We start from the raw sequence: 24,530 nt of genomic DNA on the forward strand, positions 1-24,530 counted from the left end.
TATTACCTGTTTTTAAGTGTATCATATCATTATGATAAAAGCTTTATATTTTTTTTCTTTTATGTTACACCACACGATTCAATTTCTAAATCAACAACTCCCAGATTATTTTATATACATATTTACAATGTGTCATCTGTGTTTTAATAAAGTGATAAACTACTTGCATTGTGTCCTAACCTTCGTGAGTCTGGTATGTATCACAGGAACATTAAAACACGCCAGTAATACGATACTGCACATAGATAGTGAGTCATGCATGGCAGAGTTTAAAGATCCAGCCAGTCTTATAGAAAATATTACTTTGTAAATGTTTGTTATTTATATACATTGTATATATGTGTTACTTAAATTTGCTCATGCCTGAAATTCCAGTCCACAGGCACAACTTTATTTACTAGTATTTGGGAATAGATTAACATGATATTTAAATAGCATTCAAAAGGTAATATTTTCTAACATCCCATTCCACAATCCCTTGTTATTCTAACAGATTGATTTTGTCACAAAATAAACACATCAGAACTTAATAATTTAAATTTAAAATTTGAATGCTAAAATTTCTATTATTTGGCCAATTGAAGCAAAACTGTTTATTAGAGATTTAAAATTAAACTAATTTGTTTAACCTACTACTATTTTCCAACTTTCCAAAAATTTTAACAGAGCCTTTAAAAAATAATTTTAAAAGTAAAAAAAATACACATGTACACATGCAAATAAACAACAAAATGAAAAGGAAATATACAAATACAGTGTACAGTATCATATACTTTAAAACAATAAGTACTTATTGAAATATAAACATATATTTTTATATACCTTCTTTTTATTTTTAAATTCTGTATTCAGTCATGTTCACAAATGTTTTACACATTAAAATATTTTAATGTTTCTGACTCATAATGTTGAATAGAAGGCTAACAGTTTTTGATACATAATGTAAATTATGTTATTGTTAGAGAAAAAAAGTTAATAATTTTGACTCATCATGTTGAAAAAAAAAGTTCACAGTTTTAATACATGCACTGTATCACAGCTAGCTCTGCCACTTGCCAAATTCGCCATTTACGAATTTTAAGAACTGTTGGCAAATTTTAATTTTAATTTGGCAAAAAACATTTGTGTAATGACTTATTAATATTTTGTTGGAAAATAACTATAGATTTTGTGTTTTTGAGATAATTTGGCGAACATTTCTGATCACCCAGAGCTAGCCCTGTGTATTATTATTCATTTTAAAACCACGGTGTTCCGATATCCTGACCCCGATGTGGTGTACTCTATAATCCATGCTGTCTGCAAGCAGCACAACCTGTGTTATCTGGAATACCGTAGTTATACTCAGTTACACATAGAACAGCTGGATCACTTTATTGTTAATGTACTGCATTTCATCAGCTCGGGCTTCTAAGGTCCACTGCTTTCATACATAAAGTCGTATTTTCAATATCATTACAGTGGTTCATATCATTTTATTGCTGTGAGTCAAATGTGGTCATTGATTTTATTACCATGGTTCATATTATCACTGTTCAAATTTTGTTAATTTTTATTATGGGTCAGGGCCCCAGTTTATGAAGCAGATCTCAGTGCTAAGATCAACTTAAATGCACAAGGTACTTATGTATTATAAGGTGATCTCAGTGCTAAGATCAACTTAAATGCACAAGGTACTTATGTATTATAAGGTGATCTCAGTGCTAAGATCAACTTAAATGCACAAGGTACTTATGTATTATAAGGTGAGGTTAGCGCTAACATTGCTTCGTAAAATGGGGCCTGGATTTGTTGGTTTCATATATGGTTCAAATAATATTGATTTCATTACCATGTTTAAAATAATTTAATTTGATTATTATGATTGAAATATTTGAATTTGATTATCATGAATCCATTATCCATTTCCATACAACCAAAGTATTTCTAGTCATCCTGGTGTTTCTAATACAAAAATAAATGCATTTTTCATAATTTTAAAACGTACGTACGACTGAGAAGTAGCGGTTTTTTTATTTGAGTTTTAGTCTATTTTTAAGGATATTTCCCGGTTTCAACATCACTGACTCTTGTTTCACTTTGTTGTAACTTTATCCAAATGAGTTACAGGTTTGTAGATTAACTAAACTTAGTGTCCAATTTTTATGGGTTAAAACAGGGCCCGCGCTTTTAATGTTTTATTTAAAACATGAATGGACAAAATTTCAATTTCAAAGTTCAGTGAAACCTAATTAAATGTGATTAGGTAGGTTTATGTAGTAAACGATTGCATGAAACTGAAGACCCCCCCCCAAAAAAAACCCCAACCTCCCCCCCCCCAAAAAAAACCCCCCACACAACCCAACCCCCCCAAAAAAAACAACAAACAACAACCCCACACCCACACACATTTCAGAAACCCTCAATGTTTTTTGTTCTGTTTGTTTTAAATGTTTCTAAAAGATGTACTGCCAGTTGAAAAGAACAGTTTATTGATAAATTCATGTTAAAACCAACTGGCCACAAACATGAAACATAATTATCCTATATATTCAAAGCATTTTTAAAATTGTGTTACAGAACACTTTTGACACTGAATAACCCCAAACCAAACAAACATTTCTGTAATAATTAATGGTGTTTTTTTTTTTAAAGTACAGTCAGGCCTAGTTACAATGACCGCCGTTACTATGACATTTACACCATCCCACAAATTGTCAGAAACAAATGTACATCAATATTATTCTGTTCAGAACATCGGAATTTACACCTTCCGACACCGACAGAGCAACTTAGGAACAAATGTGCATCCGACATCGTAGCACATTGGCAGTACACACACAGTCACTTAGCATCCTTGATCTCGTCGCTATCATATGATGTCCGATTTACCGATGTCGGCTAAGTCTGTAGACGTGTATTGCTTTTGAAAATAAGCCTTTAGACATTCAATTAAAGAGATCGATCCCCGTTGGTGGGCACATTGGGCTATTTCTCGTATGACTGGTATATCAAAGGCTGTGGTATGTGCTACCCTGTCTGTGGGGTGGTGCATATAAAAGATCCCTTGCTGCTTATCGGAAAGAGTAGCCCATGAAGTGGTGACAGCAGGTGTCCTCTCAATATCTGTGTGGTCCTTAACCATATGTCTGATGCCATATAACCGTAAATAAAATGTGTTGAGTGCGTTGTTAAATAAAACATTTTAATTAAAGGATTAACTTCCAATAATTAACGCTACTATTTTATAACATTATGTAAACGAAGTAGCTACCAATTGTAGATCTCTTTAATCAAGGAATGATTAGAATGACCGTGAATGTGCCTTGATTAATAATTATATATTTAATAATGGGCTGTGATCGGACCCCGCTATTTCTCATTCTAGCCAGTGCACCACGACTGGTATATCAAAGGCAGTGGTATGTGCTATCATGTCTGTGGGATGGTACATACAAAAGATCCATTGCTACTAATGGAAAAATATAGCGGGTTTCCTCTCTAAGACTATATATTAAAATTACACCCAGTAGCCAGTGATTAATAAATCAGTGTGCTCTAGTGGTGTTGTTAAACAAAACACATTTTTATAATGGCAATTTCGATATAATGACAAAGTGACCCAGGGACGAAAGTGGTCATTTTAATGAGGTTTGACTGTAGTTGGAAAAGACTCTTTAGAGCTGACACTGGAAAGAACTTTGTTTTAGCCAATTTTCACATATGTAGAGTGTTTCCTTGAAAATTATTCAAAAGTTTTATTAGCCAAAAACTAAATGTTGCAATGGTTATGGCGAGCCCTGTGTGTATATATATTTTGCTGTTAATGCTAATGGTGTAAGAAGTTAAATTGGTGCTCCGAAATAGAAGGAGCAAGGAAGACCAGAAGAAATTATTGTGACAACATCGAGACGTTTATTTGAACGCTATTAATAACTTGAATATTTTGCGACTGTGTGTCCCATGGACTGTATGTCCCATTATAGGGCTTGAGATATAAATTGCCGTAGGTAGAGAGCATCACTGATGGCACTTTTATGTCATCGGTAAAGCTCCTCCACAATGGTGAAATGTATACACCTGGTGTACATTATCTGCCAATATTTAACATTTGCACATTTAAAAGAAGTCTGCATATAACAAGATACCCCTTCAGTCAGGTTTATTTGCTGCAAATGTCACTTTTAAAAAACTTGCCATAAGCAGGCTCTTGGTAGAGAGCATCACTGACGGCACTTTTATGTCATCGGTAAAGCTCCTCCACAATGGTGAAATGTATACACCTGGTGTACATTATCTGCCAATATTTAACATTTGCACATTTAAAAGAAGTCTGCATATAACAAGATACCCCTTCAGTCAGGTTTATTTGCTGCAAATGTCACTTTTAAAAAACTTGCCATAGGCAGGCTCAAAATTGCCGTCGGTGGACTGTTTCACCCATTGCAGTTCTTTTAAAAATTGCTGTCGGAAGACTGTTTCACCCATTGCAGTTCTTTTAAAAATTGCTGTCGGAAGACTGTTTCACCCATTGCAGTTCTTTTAAAAATTGCTGTCGGAGACAAATTCTTAATTTTGAGCCCTGCATTATAATTTGTTTGTTTAGGTAAGAATAATATATTTCTATTATTCATTTTATTTCTCTAACCCATTATTATTATTTTGTTTCTGTAGGATGAAATCTTGGCTCTGTCTGAGAAGCTGATTCTGCGACTGGATGACCTGGTGTCACTGATCACCGACGAATGTCCATACTGGACGGCCGGACGTCTGCTCTTCTGTGAGAGGGATATTGAAAAGAAAACGAGTCATGGCAGCTCAAGTTTGCTTCAAGCGTTCCAGACCAACAACTGCGGGTTACAGCTCAGTGACGTCAATAAGGCTAAAGAGACAATCGGTAAATTCATGTTAAAAACATTTAAGCAAATAGTCAAAGATATCATTGGTAAATCTGTGTTAAAACATTTAAGCAAATAGTCAAAGATAGCGTTGGTAAATCAATGTTAAAAATATTTAAGCAAATAGTCAGATATCGTTGGTAAATCCATGTTAAAAACATGTAAGCAAATAGTCAAAGATATCATTGGTAAATCTGTGTTAAAAACATTTAAGCAAATAGTCAAAGATATCATTGGTAAATCTGTGTTAAAAACGTAAGCAAATAGTCAAAGATATCGTTGGTAAATCCATGTTAAAAACATTTAAGAAAATAGCCAAGATATCATTGGTAAATAGATATTTAAAACATTTAAGCAAATAGTCAAATATATTGTTGATAAATACATGTTAAAAACATTTAAGCAAATAGTCAAAGATATCATTGGTAAATCAATGTTAAAAACATTTAAGCAAATGGTCAAAGATATCATTGGTAAATCATGTTAAAAACATTTAAGCAAATAGTCAAAGATATCATTGGTAAATACATGTTAAAAACATAAAGCAAATAGTCAAAGATATCATTGGTAAATCCATGTTAAAAACATTTAAGCAAATAGTCAAAGATATCATTGATAAATCCATGTTAAAAACATTAAAAGATTTAAATAGAAACTCAAAGCTAAAATCATGTTATTTAACAATTGACTGGAATTATTTTTTGGTTCATGCAAGTATCAGAAAAGCATTTGTGAATGTTAAAAACATTATAAATACAATGTTTTGTGCCTCTCCATCTTATAACATTGTTTCTTGACACAAATATACTAACACAATTCCAACTGCTGTTAACATTTATTATAATTGCTTAGATATGACAAATAAGACATTTACTGTTTTTAATGCATTGTTTCAGAGAACAGTTTAATGTTTTGAGTGCTAAAGGTGGATTCATACATTTTTTATTTCAACTAATAATGAAATGTCACGAAAAGAAAAATAATGTGGATCTTCTACTCTAAAAAGTCAAATAATAATAAACCTTGAGACTGTAGCATTAATAAAAAATGACAGCCGTGTATTTTTCTCAGCATGCTGATATTTTAATATAGAAATTATTCAGCATGGTAATTACATTTGTGAAATGCATGCACAATTAAATGGTGTTCTTGACAAACCCTATTGCTAACTTTGACCACGGTAGTGATAGGTTTTAAATGGACAAGGGGAAGTAACTCCCATTTATTTTGTTTGCATGAAGAGGCTCAATTTCATATGTTTAAATACAATCAAATTTCAATAACTTAAATGGACAAGGGGATGTAATTCCAATAATCTTTTACATGAAGAGGCTCCATTTCATATAAATTTAAATAGAACCAAACTTCGATAACTCAGAATTGATGAGGACAGATACATATACTGAAAAAAAGTTACATGACTTCATTTCATATTGTGATAAACTTATGTTCTCTTTATGTATATTATATAATCAGATATATAATAAAATAAAAGACATTACTATAAGGAATTTGACATACACATATAAAGGTATTATTGACATATAAAAAGAACTGAGGGCACATACATATATAAATAAATATGCAGAAGTAAATGAACAAGTTAATACATTTTATGGATTTAAGGACATGGTAGGTCACAAAATGAACCATGGATGCACAGGAGAAATGTTCAGAGTATTATTATTATTATTGTTATTGTTATTTTTATATTTCCATGTAATTATTACCCTACTGTATACCTGAAACGTGGAAATTCATGAAGTAAATAATATAATTATTTTTTTACAAACCGTAGCATTTAATCAGAATGTTCATAGTTCTGAAGGCAGCACCTCTAAGGGTAGACACTGCCTATAATTTCATTTCAACTTATTTTTGTGTTTATATCCAATTAAGGTTTAAACACGCTGTCCTGGGCACACACCTCAGCTATCTGGGATGTCTGTCCAGGACAGTGGGTTAGTTGTCAGTTGGTTAGTGGTTATTGAGAGAGAAAAGGGTGTAGTGGCCTTACACCTACCCATTGAGCCCTTAAGAACTCGCTTTGGGTGGGAGCCAGTACTGGGCTGTGAAGCCTGTACCTACCAGCCTGTAGTCCGGTGGCTTAACCACTGTGCCACCGAGACCGGTACTGCCTGTAATAGTGTAGTATATAACAAGGCCCTATACTGTGTACAAACACAGACAACAGATACATTTCGTTCTTCTTAGTGGATGATGCATTCTTCTGTAATTACCACTGGAGACATTGACTGCAATTTGCAAACACTTGCCAAGATACACAATTCATTCTTCTGCTGTCAACAACAGCTTAATCACCCCACACAAGTTTTGGAAGCTTAACGCCTATTAAATCTATATACTGGAATGAAAAATTATGCTGAGAGATCGAGGTTTTTGAGGTTCAAGTTTTTGCAGTCTATTATTACCTAGTTTATAGAAAATCTTGACCAGGACCATCACATTAGTTTGAGAGATAAATGTTTTCAAGAGATTGATGTTTGAGTTGTTGAAGTTTGAATGTATATTCTTATCAGTGTGATTTTATTTTCAGGTCAGAAAGAAACTAAAGATGATGCTGTGAAAGTTGTTGTTATGAGTTTTGCCCAGTATTGCCGCTACCGTAGCATTATGAAACGCCTTGAGCATGTGCAGGACCAATGGCTGAAACACACGATCGTGAGCGCAATCGGTGGCATCACGTCTCCGACACACAACTGTCATGTGATGTTCTGTCGAGACACATTCTTTCACCCTGAACTGGAAGAGTTTGAACTGAGATGTGATCACTTTGGTAAGTTCATAGTAAAAAAAGAAGCAGAATTATGTACTTACCAGTAAAGTTCTATTGCAATAGTTTAACATGCCTTTATAATGTAAAACATATACACAACTACAACAATTTTTTCATTTCATTTCAACTTATTTTCGTGATTATAGCCAATTAAGGTTTAAGCATGCTGTCCTGGGCACACACCTCGGCTATCTGGACTGTCTGTCCAGGACAGTGGGTTAGCTGTTAATTGTTGGTGGTTAGTGAGAGAGAAGAGGGTGTAGTGGCTTTACTCATTGAGTCGTTAAAACTCGCTCTTAGTGGCAGCCGGTACCGGGTTGCGAGCCCTTTACCTACCAGCCTTATGTGTGATGCCTTAACTATGACACCACCGAGGCTGGTACTACAACCATAAAACAATCAGCTGCTTTATTAATAGAACAATGTAGCGGAAGCAGGTTTTTTCTTTCTGTCTATTGACCAAGTATAGAAATCACCATATTATTGTTATGTTAGGCACCAAAAAGCCAGTTTAAAATGTGCTGAGGTGTTGTTAAACAAATATTTATTTCTTAAAGAATTTGATATATCACGGTTTATTGTTAATGTATCTTTTATTTTCTAATTTAGTACAGATACCTCTCTTCTTTTTTTAAAGCATTAAATTAGCAACTAAATTAGTTTTTTTCAATTTCAGCTCCAAATCTGAAAGGTCGTCCCCGAAAGAAGAAATCTGCTAATAAGGGCTCAACACAAGATTCAGATAGCTACGAGGAGGAATCCGATTCTTCAATACACCAAACACTGGGTGGCTTCGGAATGTCTGCTTCTTCAATATCACTCGCAAAACAGAGAGTGAGTGTGGTAATTTGATATTAAAAGCATTGTGATGCAGGACATATTAGTTACAGTAAAGTGATGCGGGACATTTTAGTTACAGCAAAGTAATGCGGGACATTTTAGTTACAGAAAAATCTTGGATAATGTGGTATTGAGAAAAAACAATACAAAATCAGAACCAGTGATTAGACTGAGGGATAGGGTTGAAACAAAGGGTCATTTGACACAAGCATCGAGTTGAAAACTAGTCTAGGAATGGGGTGGCAAAAAAGAGGATCCTTTGTAAAACATGTTGATAATTGTGGATGGTCCTATACTCATCAGTGATTATTTATGTCCTTTTGCTTTATATCATGATACCAATAACCGATGTGTAGTTTTGTCCTGGGGTGTCAATATACATCTGTTAATTCATTATTTGTCAGTAGGTGCATTGGGCTATTTTTCGTTCCAGCCAGTGCACCACGACTGGTACTTCAAAGATATGTGGTATCCTGGCTGGGATGGTGCATATAAAAGATCCCTTGCTGCTAATTGGAAAGAGTAGCCCATTGCGTGGCGGCAGCGGGTTTTCTCTCTCAATATCTGTGTGGGTCCTTAACCATATGTCTGATGCCATATAACCATAAATAAAATGTGTTGAGTGCGTCCTTAAATAAAACATTTCCGTCCTTCCTTCCACAAGTGATTATTTATGTCCTTTTGCTTTATATCATGATCCCAATAACCGATGCATATTTGTGTCCTAGAGTGTCATTAAACATCTGTTCATTCATTATTTGTATCATTTGACCTTTAACATAACACAATAAAAGTATTGTAGCAGACTCTTGTTTTGCCATCTGTATTATATGTCATTCACTTACAGATATGGAATTGGATTTTTGTTTTATTTGTAGACACGACGAGAATCGTGTAAAAATGGAATACGTTGGAACCGTAACACAACTCGAGAGGAACAGCATTTTCTAGCCAGCCTGCACAAGTTCATGCGTAACAGACAAACGCCAATAGACAGAGTTCCCAACCTGGGATTCAAACAGAGTATGTGATCTGCAGTTGAATTAAAACATTTGACTAAAATCACAGAAACCATCACATGATATATAGACCATAAGAAAAAAGCCCCACATTTAAAAAAAAGAGTATATTTAAGCACTCCTCTATGCAACTAACAATTTATAAATTATAACAATATTTTTACCACCTTAGTGAAAATTTAAAACCATTATTATGTTTTATAATCATAGGATTTTTTTGTTAACTCTTTCAAAGATGGAAAACAATGTTAAGACCATTTAAGTCTGGCTGAAAATATTCAGTCACAAATTAAGAGCCACTGAGCCAGTGTTTTTGGAAAGATATTACTTAATTTTGAACCATGCTGTTTCTTAGTGTTATTGGCATATCTATTGATGGCGATTTACCCAATTTTCACAAACTTATGGCCCATGAAAAACTTATGGCCCTTGAACTTAGGAGATAATATAAGTTGTAGAAGCATCACGAGTGGTATATGGCTTTTTATGTACCCTCTGTGTGTTCTTTTACCCCGAGCCGAAGGCGAGTGGGTAAAAGAGCACACAGAGGGTACATAAAAAAGCCATATACCCCTCGTGATGCTTCTACAATGAATTTAACTTGCTGACATGTTAAACCATATAGCCAAATAATCAAAATAACGCCAGACAATAATTGTTAACAATTTATTAACGGAGCCGTACCACACGGACGCGAACAAAACCACTTGCCAGTGACGAAAAATAGTTCCATCGATAAACGTTCTTAACTTCAAATGTTTGTAATACGAAATTGTCTGAAACAGATATTAATATACTTGATTGATTATCAATGTTATTTATAATCTAATTATTGCTTTAGCATTAACTGGGGTGGCTGGAAACTGTTGGAAATTACAGACGGGGTATAAGAGAATTTGGCTCCGCCTACAGGGGTATAAGGGATTTGTGCAACGGCAAACAACCAATGAGATTAAAGAATTTTACATGAAGGCGAGATCAGAAAATTTGATGGGCCCCGGTACTTAATCTTGAACCATGCTGTATCTTAGTGTTATTGGCATATCTTTTCATGACGATTTACCCCTTTTTCACAAACTTATGGCCCTTGAACTTGGGAGATATGAAAATTTGATGGGCCCCGGTAGTGCACATGTATTACTATAGCAGTACTCGTAGAATGCTTGTTTATAATGTTTTTATAACTTTCTTTCAGTTAACCTGTACTTGTTTTACGTAAATGCCAAGAAGTTAGGAGGGTATGAAGAAGTAAGTATTTTTAGTTTTGGGGAAAAAACCCACAACCAAGAGCATCTTTTATGTGCAAATGTCAAATATTTTAAATATTTTTATGTAATTTAAAATTTTAAGGTGGTTTTAGTGGAAACATATATTTTTTTATATATACTTTTTTAATGTGCAAACTTTTACAGACACAGACCTCACTTTGAAAACGACTGAGGGGAGTGATTAATGGCTCACCTAACTTAGTGTATGGGGAGCCATTTAAGATGTTAAAGCGATTCTATATATAATTTCCTATGCTAAGTGGAGGTAACAATGACTCTCCTTGATCTAGTCTCAGGGGAGTGATGGGGAGCAAGAGTGATAGCTGTAGACAGCTTAGTGCAGGCCATAGGATTTCTAACTTGATGGGAAACACTTTTTCTTAGTGCAGGCCATAGGATTTCTAACTTGATGGGAAACACTTTTTCTTAGTGCAGGCCATAGGATTTCTAACTTGATGGGAAACACTTTTTCTTAGTGCAGGCCATAGGATTTCTAACTTGATGGGAAACACTTTTTCTTAGTGCAGGCCATAGGATTTCTAACTTGATGGGAAACACTTTTTCTTAGTGCAGGCCATAGGATTTCTAACTTGATGGGAAACACTTTTTCTTAGTGCAGGCCATAGGATTTCTAACTTGATGGGAAACACTTTTTCTTAGTGCAGGCCATAGGATTTCTAACTTGATGGGAAACCCTTTTTCTTAGTGCAGGCCATAGGATTTCTAACTTGATGGGAAACACTTTTTCTTAGTGCAGGCCATAGGATTTCTAACTTGATGGGAAACACTTTTTCTTAGTGCAGGCCATAGGATTTCTAACTTGATGGGAAACACTTTTTCTTAGTGCAGGCCATAGGATTTCTAACTTGATGGGAAACACTTTTTCTTAGTGCAGGCCATAGGATTTCTAACTTGATGGGAAACACTTTTTCTTAGTGCAGGCCATAGGATTTCTAACTTGATGGGAAACACTTTTTCGGTTCCATTCTTTGTGATCATGGGAACCCATCAGAAACTGTATATATTAATTTTGTTGAAAAGTCATACTCGATGTAATAATCATGGGAAACAAAATTTCGGTTCAGTTCCGTGATTGTACTGACACGGTACCATAAACAATTGTTACCATGAAATCCAAAGGCCTGTTAGTGGTAGTGTACTTGCCTCGTTTGTGACGAGTCACAGGATTGATCACTTTTAATGGACAGGCCTACAAGCATATTACCTATTTTCCAATTCCAACCTTTGCATTATGACTGGCATATCAAAGATATAAAATATTCTAGTTACGGTAATCATGTAAGATAAAAGCAGGTTTCTTTTCTTTTTAAGAGTTGTTAACGTTAGACAACCAACAACTGATGGCATAACATTTAAAATATATTCCTTTCCTTTTCCCATGTTAACAATACATACAGCTATGCCCTTCAACCACTCTAATCTTGAAACTAATACTCTCCCTTCACTCGTCTGCATACAGATGTGTGTGCAAGAAATTGTGCAGGGAGGTTGAGTCCAGCTCCCCATGGAAAATACTTCTTTTTTTTAAAAATAATTTTTTCTTGGAGCAGGTGGGGGTCACCCCAAACCCCCCTACCCCTCTGCACACACGCTACTGGGATATATACCATTATTTTTAATTGTATAATATGTTTTACAAGATCTTTTTTTCTTCCACAGATCACCAAAAAACGCCTTTGGAAAAGTCTGTATGACATGATGGGAGGACATGCTAGTAGTACCAGTGCTGCCACCTGTACTCGCAGACACTATGAAAAGTAATTTCTTTAAAACTAATTCTTAACCTTTTTTCTGACTACTGAATTAATTTTTGACATGGGGGAACAAATTTATAACTTTTACTCACAAATGTTCACTTAAAATTATATTAATACATAAAATGATATTCATATCATGAATTGGTAAGTGTTATTTTTGTGGGTTTTTTCTAATTTTTCTAATATTTTAGATCAGTTATGTTGATTAAAAGTTGCATTTACATAAGCACATTTGTATTTTCAGCCATTATTCCCAATAACTCTGTGTGCTGACCAGAATATTTTGGGGAAACAAACTATAATTTCATATCCCAATATTTTATGATTTTCATTGTTTGTAAAACCTTTTTATCAAATTATCTGTCACAATGCTGAAAATGACCGCGATGTTCCACCATTGTTGTCAAGTGAAAATATTTGATGAAAACCATTTTTTCAACTCAAAATTCCCATGTATTTCTCGTGCAAAAACAAAGAACTAAAATGGACATTATCAATATTAGTCTTGACCAGTGTTATTCTATTATCTCTGGTCAGTGCTGTATGCAAAATGGCTGAAAAATATAAACGCAGTATATAGTGTGTCGGCTTGGGTGTTGTCAGGCAAGATATCTTGCCTGCAGTAGTCGGAAGGGTATAGGTATTTGAAACAGTTTGCATAAATGGCTGGTTTTAAGTGGCCATTTCTTAGCATCGTGTCAAATAAAGAGTATGTACAATATAAATGTGGAAAGTAATATGTTTCTAAAAATTAGTTATGTATAAGATGTATGGAATGGTAGATGTAATCATTTGTCAGAGGTTTACCCACTACAGTTCACTAGCACATACACCTAAAGGAAACGTTTCATTAGCTAGAGATTAGAAATGAAAAAAAAATGAAATTTATTAAAACAGTAGGAAATATGTATATGTATATGTATATGTATATGTATATGTATATGTATATGTATATGTATATGTATATGTATATATGTATATGTATATATGTATCCCCCCAAAAAAACAACAACAACAAAAACCCTCAACAACACACCAATAAGTCGGATTCAGTAGATATTAAAATGTTAATGATGGCTTTATTTTGATGTAATATAAACATTGCATTTTTAGATTATTGTTGCCTTTTGAAAGGCACGAAAATGGAGACGGCCACAAGCCTTTCCCGTCATCCTTAAAGAAAAAACTTCACTTTGTACGAGGCCTTATGCACAAACACTCCAGTGACACTGTAGATTCAAAGAGCCAGGCGCCGTTAAAAGTGAAAGAAAAACTGGAGATGAAGGTCAAACAAGATGCCAAGGCCAAACAAATGTCGAAGGAGCCAACTGATGTCAAGGTGAAATCAGACGAGAAGTCGGACATTATGAAAACAAAGAAACGCTTTGCTCAGTCGGTACGTTGTTTTAATACACCAGGGACCTAATTCACTAAACTCTCGCAACTTTGCGATATCGCAGTGCAATGCTAAAAGACTTGCAAAGAGGATGCTTTGTTGTCTAGAAGAGCCTAAGAGAGCTTTGTGAATTAGGCCCCAGGTGACTTGTTGTTGGTTGTCACAACTCTCTGTTAATTGTTAATCAAGGTGTAATCCAACCCTTCCTCTTTAACCTCCTTGGTCTAAATTTAAGTAAAATCAACTTCAGTGACGTTTATTAAATAATTCTTTTGGACTAGCCCATCAAAAATTAAAGTGCCCTTATATGTCAAAATTTGTTGTGTAGTAAAGACAATAGGATTTTAAAAAAAAAATTGCGCATCTGAAAGCACCCCTTCCTTGGGAGTGGGAACTATTTTCACGTGCCCCTATCCAACATGGTTCAGGCACGTCCACCATGGATCCGCGTTCTGACTTCGTCAGCCCACGGTTCCATGGCGGAGGGGGGGGGGGGATGTATTTGTGTGATGGGGACATATAATAATTGGTAAGACCTTAACTATAGAATTCTATTACCAGGGACAGCTGTATTTAACTTTACTTATATATATCAAAATGATATATTATCTATATTTCTTTATTGTTTAGAAACACCATAAATTTTGTAGACAGGCTATATCATTTAATTACTTTTATTTTTAGTTGGTGTCATTTTTGATCGGGCTGTTCCAATATTGTTATTAAAATAATCATAAATTAAAACAAATTATACATTTTATTAACCTATCTTTTTAGCCCTAGAGAAGGAGGTTGGTATAGGCGGGCGGGGCATCGCGTCCAATCCAGCCCGCGCGTAACCCCAGGGTAGGCCAGAAGCCGGCCGGATTTCCACGGGGAAGGCGCGCCGGGGGGGGAGGCCTCCTACCAGGCATTCTATTGGTCAAAACCGCCTACGCCCTACCGCACCCAAAACAGCACCCTACCACGGCGTCCCCCCCCCATCCCGCCTAACCCAAAGTTATCCATACAGCAATCTGGTCTGAGTTAACGATGTTAATATGAAGGGTAGGGAAGGAGGGAATGATGAGGGTAGGAATGATATGTAGTGAAAACCCGCCAATCACGTCCGGACCGCCGAGGTGGAAACGTATCTCCGATCAGTTGTTTTCAGTTATTGGCTCCGAGGTGTCCAAAGGATCTCTTCAGCATTCGTACGCCTACACCCGCAAGGGTGCGTCACCCATACACATGACATAGTCATTGCTATATAAGCCCTAGGACAGTCCTTGTTTTCGTTTTCTTGTTGGATTAAATTCTAAATATTCTTAATTGTCCAATTAAATAACTACTTCCTGTCAGGCCGAGTCAGGCCCCTGATAATATGAGAGACTTTACTCGTGAGAGGCATGTTCAAAACCCCAGTGGTACATGAGCACGTAAAGCTAGTTGTCCATTGCCCATTGAAGGTGTAATAGCTTTATAATTTTAATGCCCAGAATTTTAAGCTATATTTTAAACAATTATTTAATGTTTTTAACATAACATGCAATGTTATCCTGTCTGTGGGATGGTGCATATAAAAGATCCCTTGCTGCTAATCGAAAAGAATAGCCCATGAAGTGGCGACAGCGGGTTTCCTCTCTCTATATCTGTATGGTCCTTAAGCATATGTCCGACGCCATATAACCGTAATTAAAATGTGTTAAGTGCATTGTTAAATAAAATATTTCCTTTCTTTAAGAGAAGGGGGAGTAGTCAGTTGGCGAAAAGGTACGTCTATTCTGAATTCCTAAGACACATAACTGGCCATTTAAACAGAAATGGTAAGTGTGTGTCAGGGAAAATGTGCCAACATAATTCATCTAATCAATAAACCTAAAACATACTTGACTCACTGAATGAATGTTACTCCTCTGTGGTGGAAATCTTGAAGACTGTAAGAGTGTCTTATGAGATGTCCATTACTTTGCAGAAACAGTTAGCAGAATCAGCTGTAGAGGACAAAGAGCGAAAGTGGAATGAAATCAGAAAAAAATGTGCTTTACAAAGAGACAAGGTAATGCATTGTGCACATTTTATATGTTGCAAAGTGCATGTCGCTTCTGTCTGCTTTAGCTTTGATGATATAATTAGTTGTAGTACTTAATCATTTCATGTTATTATAGTACTACTGAGGTGTTTTTTTTAACCCACTTCTCAGTCTTTCACATTTGAAAATATCAGGCAAGTGAAAAATCGTCTCTTCATAAGCTTCAGGCAAGTGAATTGTGTTCCATAATAAAGATATTGAGTAAAGCTTGCACATATTGACAAAAATAAATTTTGAAAAGCACACATCGAACAGTGACTGAATCAATATAATGATACTAGTATTCAAATACGGGTTGGCTTGGGTTAATGCAGCTTCTTTTCAAATAGCCAGCATGTGGCATGTTATTACAATGTTTTTAGGTGGATAATACAAAATGTTTCTGAGATCAAACGAAGATGCTCTTGGGTGCGCAAACACGATCACACATCTCAGAATGATGTGAAGGACTTGATTTCTCTTATAATGTTGTATTGAACTTAGGCTGAATAGAAGAACAGAACTAGGCTCTATGCACAAACATGCCAACGAGGCTGTAGATTCGAAGAGTCCAGCACCATTAAAAGTAAATGAAAAACTTTCTTAGAGGCATCCACTTTCAAAATGTTGTCCCTATGTCATAATGTAGAATAAACAGTCCTAATGGAGATGTTATGTTTTTTAGTTTGTTTTTAATGTAATTTTGTTTCATTTGGTTTTAGATTGCTTGCAGTACTGACTGCATACCACTTTGTGAATTGTTCTTTCATTTATTACTTTTTATTGTGTACACAAATTTGTTGTGTTATTAGTGAGTTGATTTGATCAATGACATTTGTACCTCAGATTTAACTAAAGGGTATGCACAAATAATTATGTTGTTGTAAAAGTAATATTTTAAGGGAGACCACTCACATTAATTTTATATCACATTTTTGTTTGAATGCTTCACTTGTATTAATTTAGAGATTCATTACCATAATTGCTTGATCTACAGTATGTAAAAAATAGCATGTAAATAGTTTTAGATACGGGCTCTGAAGATAAGAATGGAAAATTCGCTATTCCTCTTGACAACTTAAAGATGTGCAAGACTCTTTAAATTGTTAAGTTTTAAATCGAAGGTCTCTTTAAATTGTTAAGTTTTAAACCAAAGGTCTCTTTAAATTGTTAAGTTTTAAACCAAAGGTCTCTTTAAATTGTTAAGTTTTAATCCAAAGGTCTCTTTAAATTGTTAAGTTTTAAACCAATGGTCTCTTTAAATTGTTAAGTTTTAAACCAACGGTCTCTTGTTTTAAAGCGATCAGCCACATTATGGAGATTATGTTGACACAGTTCTCTTTAATGAATATTCTTTACTTTCTGAATTCCAGCTGAAGAAGATCACTCACAGAAATACAGTGAAGAAGATGTTGGATAAAGTTTCTTCAGGAGAGGACAAGGATGATACTAAGGACAAAATTGACAACGTCCAAGAGGTGAAGACGGAGACAACACAGCCAGAACAGAGCAGAACATCACCGGAGACAGGCGAAACAACCCCACAGGTGGTTCAGAACAACAGTGTGGTTACAGACAGCAGCCTGATGCAGGAAGATGCAGCAGTGAAAACTGAAAAAGAATCGGAACCCAGAATTGACGTGCCTTGTGTTAAACAGCGAATAAAGCCAAGCATAATGTCGCCCCTCATACAGAGGCGAGGTCAACAGAAGGTCAGCAAAACTCAGGAACAGTACCCAGCGATGAGGACCCCCTCCATGTACTATGCATCTCAGTTTCAGTTGGCAGCTCCCACTTACTTAGGGCATTCTGTGCTGGGCGGTCAGACCGGTTCGGGTCTTGGTGGTTTGAGGAATTCGCTGTACCGTGATCAGTCAGTGGTTTCGGTAGCCAGCAGCAGTGCAGGGAGTCTCAGTGAAAGCCAAAGGAACTCTGTCCTTCCTGGTCTCGACAGGTCAAGGCCATCTGTGATACAGCCGACCCCGAAGGCGAAGGTGGCACCATTCGTTGGAAGCCAGTTGTTTCAGAATCCATCGTCGGAAGTGATGAGTCCCAGCCTGAAGCCGGCCCACTCGAACAGTTCCAAACGGTCGTATCCGTACATGGACGCCTTACCTCCCCCGTCGCCTCACCTGCTGCCGTCACAACACTTCTCCAAACATCCCCCATCCATCAGCAAAGCATCGCCCAGCCCAGCATACACAAACAATGTTTTCCTTGCCCCCAGCAGCACAAAACGCTCGCGGTTCGAACAATCAACCAGGCACCACAGTGTCAGTGTTCAGGATGAGCCAATTGACCTGAGTGTGAAAACAAACAGCCACAGTGAGCTGGCGATTCTCGGCACGAACCCCAATCATTCGGTGTTGCGGAAATCACCTCACATTCCTCCATTCAACCTCTCTACCTCCTTGTCATCATCAAATTCATCCCTGCCTTACAGTATAGACTTGACCAGCAGCAGGGCTAGTATGGACTTGACCAGCAGCAGGACTAGTATGGACTTGTCCAGTAGCAGGGTTAGCATGGACTTGTCCACTCCGGGTAAAGACACTGTGAGTAACCGAGCCGCCTCCTTGTCGGTGGTGCCGAGTTCTTATCACAATACTGCCGGCACCGGTCGTTCCAAGTCGGACGCCACGAAGTTGAAATCTCAGGACACCCACAGTGCCTCGTTCTCACCCTCTCAGAGACCAGCCAGTGCTGCCCCTCTCTTGTACACAAAGGTAAGAAAGATGGCAGACTCTCATTGCAGAAGTCATGGTGTTAAATCTGGTTTTCTAGATGCTAAGTGCTGGAGCAGAAGTAATGTTTACACAGTATAGGAATAAACTTCTCACTTACACTAAGGTAAAAACATGATGGCTGCCTCTTGTTGCAGAAGTCACAGTGTTAAATCTGGTTTTCTAGATGCTAATTGCTGGAGCAGAAGTAGTGTTTACGCAGTAGAGAGAAACTTCTCACGTACATAAATGTGAAAAAATTATGGCTGTCTCTTGTTGCAGAAGTCATAGTGTTAAGTATGGTATTTTAGATGCCAAATGCTGGAGCAGAAGTAGTGTTTACTCAGTATAGAGGGAAAATTGAATATTGAAAAGTAAAGTTGATCCTTTTATTGTTTAAAAAACAACCAAAAAAAACCTGTTTTGCTGCGAATATTTCAATGATTAAACTCAAGTCAAAATGGAATTAGCACTTTGGTGATTATGCCAACTTTGGTTTTGATTGTTAAATTTGTTGAGAAATGTATCTGTCAATTTTACAATTGTGAATTAGTGAATGATAGTTTAAAGTGTATATCTTTCACAATGATCAAATGTGAAACTGATGTGAAATTTTACTATGTATGATTCTCAGTATTGACTTTTGAAAATTTACTGTGTATTCTCTGTTGATTTTTTTATTTATTTACTATGTAGAAGTATCAGTGTTGATTATTAATTTTGTTTACCAGGGATAGCTCTTGCACTCGCCAAGTTTGCCAATTGTTAATTTTAAAAACAACTGGCAAAATTTATTTTAATTTGGTGAATAAATGTCTTGTGGTAATTGTTATTTTATTAGAAAATACCTGGGTTTTTGACATTTTTAAAGTTTAAATAGATGTTTTGGCGTAATTTTCTGATCACCCAGAGGTAGCCCTGTTTGCAGTCTATGATTATTGATGTTGATTAAAAACAAATTTTTATTAAAACAAATTTAAGTGTATAATTCTCAAAACTGATTTTTATTTATTTCAGACCTCCAACTCTAACCCGCCATCATCATCATCCACATATCAAGAGGTCCTCTCTCCAAATCTCCATCCAGCTTTCCCGTCATCGTCATTCATGCCCTCCAACGTCATAGTCACGTCACCACTACAGCTGCAGCAGCTTTACGCCGCACGTTTCTCAAGTGTGCATGCCGCAGCTTATGAAGAGATGGTGCGCCAACAGCTGTACGCTCAGCTCAATTCTGGTACATCAGTCGCGGCACCTCCCATGCAGATTTATCCACATCTGTACAAGGAGAGCCAAAAGTCTGGAGCTACTAAGTGAAATATAGAAAAATAGATATATATATATATATATAGATATATATAGATATATATACTTACAGACTAAGCATTTATTTACCAATACTGAGTACAAAATGAAACTGGAGTGTTTTCATGCTTTGGTTATGTGATGATAAATATTTAGGGCCAAATTTTATAAAAATCATTTATCCATACCTTTTTTTCTTTTTTCTTTTTTTTCCTTCTTCTTTTTTTCTTTTTTTTTATGCCACAAAAATGTAACACAGAGACGTAGAGAATAATACATGAGTACCAGTTGGAGACAGTTTATCTTACAACTAGTGGTTTCCAAATGTATCTAAGATACATTGTCACCAATGGGCACGAGTATTGTTCTATTTGTTTTTTTACACACACTGAAAAAGTAATGTTTTTTATAGCTTACCAGATGAACACTAAACACAAATGGTGAATATTAGGTTGAAAGTTTAAGTTCATGAAGACATACTCAAATGCTGACATGTGTTTATGGTTAGTCGGGACACTTGCGTCATGACCTCTGAGTAGTCTCAGAAAGGATCTCCAATGTATGTTGAAGACGACATTGATCTACAGTGGGTCATTTCTTACATGGGTGTGTAAGAAAACGACATCACAAACATGTATAGATGATACGAGATGAATGGTTAAGCCACAGAATTGCACTTTCACATTATGGGACTACTTGACAGGGCTGTACTCCATGCTGGCTGTCAGTTGAGCCGTAATAATAATTATTCAGGGTCATACACTTGGAAAGAAAGAAAGAAAGAAAGAAGTGTTTTATTTAACGACGCACTCAACACATTTTATTTACGGTTATATGGCGTCAGACATATGGTTACGGACCACACAGATTTTTTTAGAGGAAACCCGCTGTCGCCACATAGGCTACTCTTTTATGACAGGCAGCAAGGGATCTTTTATTTGCGCTTCCCACAGGCAGGATAGCACAAACCATGGCCTTTGTTGAACCAGTTATGGATCACTGGTTGGTGCAAGTGGTTTACACCTACCCATTGAGCCTTGCGGAGCACTCACTCAGGGTTTGGAGTCGGTATCTGGATTAAAAATTCCATGCCTCGACTGGGATCCGAACCCAGCCTGTAGACCGATGGCCTACCATGACACCACCGAGGCCGGTATACACTTGGAAGACATGTACTCATAATGACATCCACAAAGCACCTTTTGAGACTAATGTCAAAGTTTAGATTTGAATCTCACACACAGTCTAAACTAGCTGCCTGCAGTTTGTTGTTGGCTTTCAGTCTGGACATTGAGATTAAAGTTTTGTGGCCGATGTTCTCTGGTCTGTTTCTGGTTATATGCCCTTTTAAAATGTGTCAAATATCAATAAAACTGAACAAATGTTGTTGTCTGTTACATAGAACTTTTGCAACAACTTATGTTAAAGGTTTCACTGTTTCTAGGACACCTCAGAAATTATGTAGGATTTATATATATATATATATATATATATATATATATATATATTAAATCAATTTATGGCTTTAAAACAGTGTGTGTGTCGATCATAATATTTTATATTGCTATAAAAATTTATTTTCATCAAGTCAGCAGTTAAAATTGAAGATTGTCACAATTACTGGAAAGACACCTTTAATTTCTGTGAACTGCACTGAACCTGCGCCCATTATTACAGAGTGTAACATTGAACTTCCTGGCTATCTGGGTCCGTCTCACACTCTAGCAGATTGGTAAATGTGAGATTTCCTCCTACTGACTCTGTGGGAAATATTGTTCATTGGGTGTCCATTCATCTTGCCATATCTCACTGGACGTAGCCCAGTGGTAAAGCACTAGCCTGATGTGTGATCAAACTCGGGTCGATTCCTGTCAATGGGCCCATTGGGCCATTTGTCGTTCCAGACAGTGTCCCACAGTAGGTGTGTATTACCCATTCTGTGGCACAATGCATATAAAAGATGCCTTGCTGCTAATAAAACAAGTAGCTCATTGTGGTAGCATGTTTCTTCTTTAACTATCTTTGTGGTCCTTACTCATATGTCTGACACTATATAACCGTAACTAAAATATGTTGAGCATTGTCAAATAAAGCATTTTTCTTTCTATCTCTCCATGCATTTAAGGATACTGCATTAGTTGAATCTCTACATGGTTGCTTACATATTAGAAATACATTCTTAAACAAGACTTTCTGAATTAAGTTATCCATATATGTACACAGTTTTCAGAACCATATGTAGAGACTTGACAACACTAGGAATTGGTAGGGGACAAATGTTTGTCATTTGCAACTACATCTGCAATTTATATTGGGCATTTTTCAAATTAAATAAAAAACAAAAATTATTTAAAACATTTTTTTTTATTAAAAATATATTTATTGAAATTTCATTGTTTAAATTATGGTTCACTAGGTTTACTGTTTAACCCAGTCTTGTGAGTTGGTATTGGACAATGTTGCTATAATATAAAATGGAATTATTTATGTTAAATGTACTAACCCATATATACAGTTATGTTAAATGTACTGACCATATATACTCAACAAAGTTAATTAAAGTGACAGATCCTAGTTTTTAAACAGTATGGCATATTTGGGGTTTTTTAAAATTATTATTAGAGACCATTTTGGTAATTGCAATCAGATATTACTTAGATTTTATTGTTTAGATTATCCATTTCTATATATCTGAAGTGTTCTGGGCATAATATTTTTCGTACTTTTAAAAATGCATGTACCTCTAAAAAATAAGTGTTATGGAGACAAGCTGTAATCTATTTTTTAAGTGTATTTCTCCGTTTCCACATCACAGACTCTTGTTCACTCTGTTATAAATGTGTAACAGATTTGCAGATTAACCAAACTTGCTATTTATTTTCATGGGTTGAAACTGGGGTCCGTGTCTTTAAGAGCCAGAAGATATTTTCAGCATTCTTTTATATATATATATATATATATATATATATATATATATATGGCACAAAATAAAAATAGTTGTACACAATGTTTGCTATCATCACTGGTCAAATTTTACTCGACATTAGCAAATCATCTGTGATCATAACTTGCTAACATAATATAACTCTACCAATAACTAATTAATTTGTTGAGTATATATTTATAATTAGGAAATCCGTTGTAGCCTAAAGTAGCATGTCCACTTTTGTTGAAACAGATACGGACACAGACACGGCTAAAATCCCACACATTGACATAACATACGACTGTGTCCATTTGTCTGGTGCAGGCCGGCGTGTGGCTGCAGATATATTTTTGCTGACCACTAAACTCTTGCAACTTTGCGATCTCGCAGTGCAATGCTAAAAGACTGGCAAAGAGGATGCTTTGTTGTCTAACAGAGCCTAAGAGACCTTGGTGAATTAGGCCCCAGATCATGTAGAGGTAGGTACGGAAATGTTACCTGAAAACACACAAGTGGATACAAAACCATACTGGTAACCGCATAAATGGACACCCACACAAAATGTGTCTGCACCACATACGCATAAGTTGGCACGCTACTTAGTTTGTAAGACATCAATTACATATGAATCATGTCCTGTCATAATGCTGAGTCATTCAGGTTGTCCTTTATTAAAACTTAATATTTAATATTACTGGCTGATCTCAATATAGCATTTTAGTACTGAGTGTAAAATCTATCAGTTGATGTGTTTTAATACATATATATATATATATATATTTAGTAATATTGCTTGCATAATGTTGATAATTTTGCAAAATAATCATAATTTTTTCATAATAAATAATGCATACTTGTAGAATCATGTAAGCTACAATCTTAAAACAAAGCATATTATTTGTGTAATCTCACCAATCCAATGTTTTTTATATTTTCAATTCGAACAATTATTATTATTTTAAACCAGTATTTCTGCAGAAAACTTCAGAGAATACTCAAGTATTCCTTTTAAAGAACAAAATATGAGTTTTTACATCATGAGTTGCTGTTTAATCATTTCCATTCTTAATACTGGTGCATGTACAACTAAAATGTATACTGATTGAAAGACGTAAGAGAACACTTGGTATTTGAGAGCACATTTACTCCATTACTACAGAGATGTCATGTGGCTTTCAATGTCAATATGGTGGCACTGAATGTCGATAACAGTTAATTTCCTCATACTGTGGATGAAGGGTTTAGTTGGCAGGCAGTATTTGCTGATAACTGTTTGTGTGTTCACTTATTTCTGTCCATTAATATACCTAAAAGTTGTTATGGGATGATATCTTTTGAATCAGATCTATAGAATAAAATGTAGAAAATAAAAGGGACAGCTGATTAAAAAAGAAGAAAGAAGAAACAAGTTTACCAACTGGATTGTAAATTTAACAATTTACTGAACTGTATTTTAAAAGTACAGTTGAAGGGAAGCAACTCTTAATGGAAAGTTGTAAAAAAAAACCAAGAGTTATTTCCTATAATAAGAATAAACCTATCTGTACTTAT

At 35.6% G+C, this 24,530-nt stretch overlaps 1 protein-coding gene across 3 annotated transcripts in view; it reads left to right on the forward strand.

Annotated features, from left to right (window-relative positions):
* LOC121384756 (AT-rich interactive domain-containing protein 5B-like) overlaps positions 1-20,240 on the forward strand; it is an 89,727-nt gene extending 69,487 nt beyond the window's left edge. Inside the window, exons 3-12 of one of the 3 annotated variants that reach the window (XM_041515298.1) lie at positions 4,654-4,876; positions 7,435-7,674; positions 8,351-8,517; positions 9,393-9,537; positions 10,729-10,781; positions 12,482-12,579; positions 13,693-13,975; positions 15,930-16,013; positions 17,399-18,751; positions 19,766-20,240. In XM_041515298.1, the coding sequence (XP_041371232.1) occupies positions 4,654-4,876; positions 7,435-7,674; positions 8,351-8,517; positions 9,393-9,537; positions 10,729-10,781; positions 12,482-12,579; positions 13,693-13,975; positions 15,930-16,013; positions 17,399-18,751; positions 19,766-20,065 (2,946 nt within the window). In that variant the 3' untranslated portion in view covers positions 20,066-20,240. The remainder of the gene's footprint in view (positions 1-4,653; positions 4,877-7,434; positions 7,675-8,350; positions 8,518-9,392; positions 9,538-10,728; positions 10,782-12,481; positions 12,580-13,692; positions 13,976-15,929; positions 16,014-17,398; positions 18,752-19,765) is intronic. The other 2 variants (XM_041515299.1, XM_041515300.1) reach the window with 2 other exon arrangements.
* Positions 20,241-24,530: the final 4,290 nt, after the last annotated feature.

This window comes from Gigantopelta aegis, chromosome 10 (genome assembly GCF_016097555.1).
Source record: "Gigantopelta aegis isolate Gae_Host chromosome 10, Gae_host_genome, whole genome shotgun sequence".
NCBI lineage: Eukaryota > Metazoa > Mollusca > Gastropoda > Neomphalida > Peltospiridae > Gigantopelta > Gigantopelta aegis.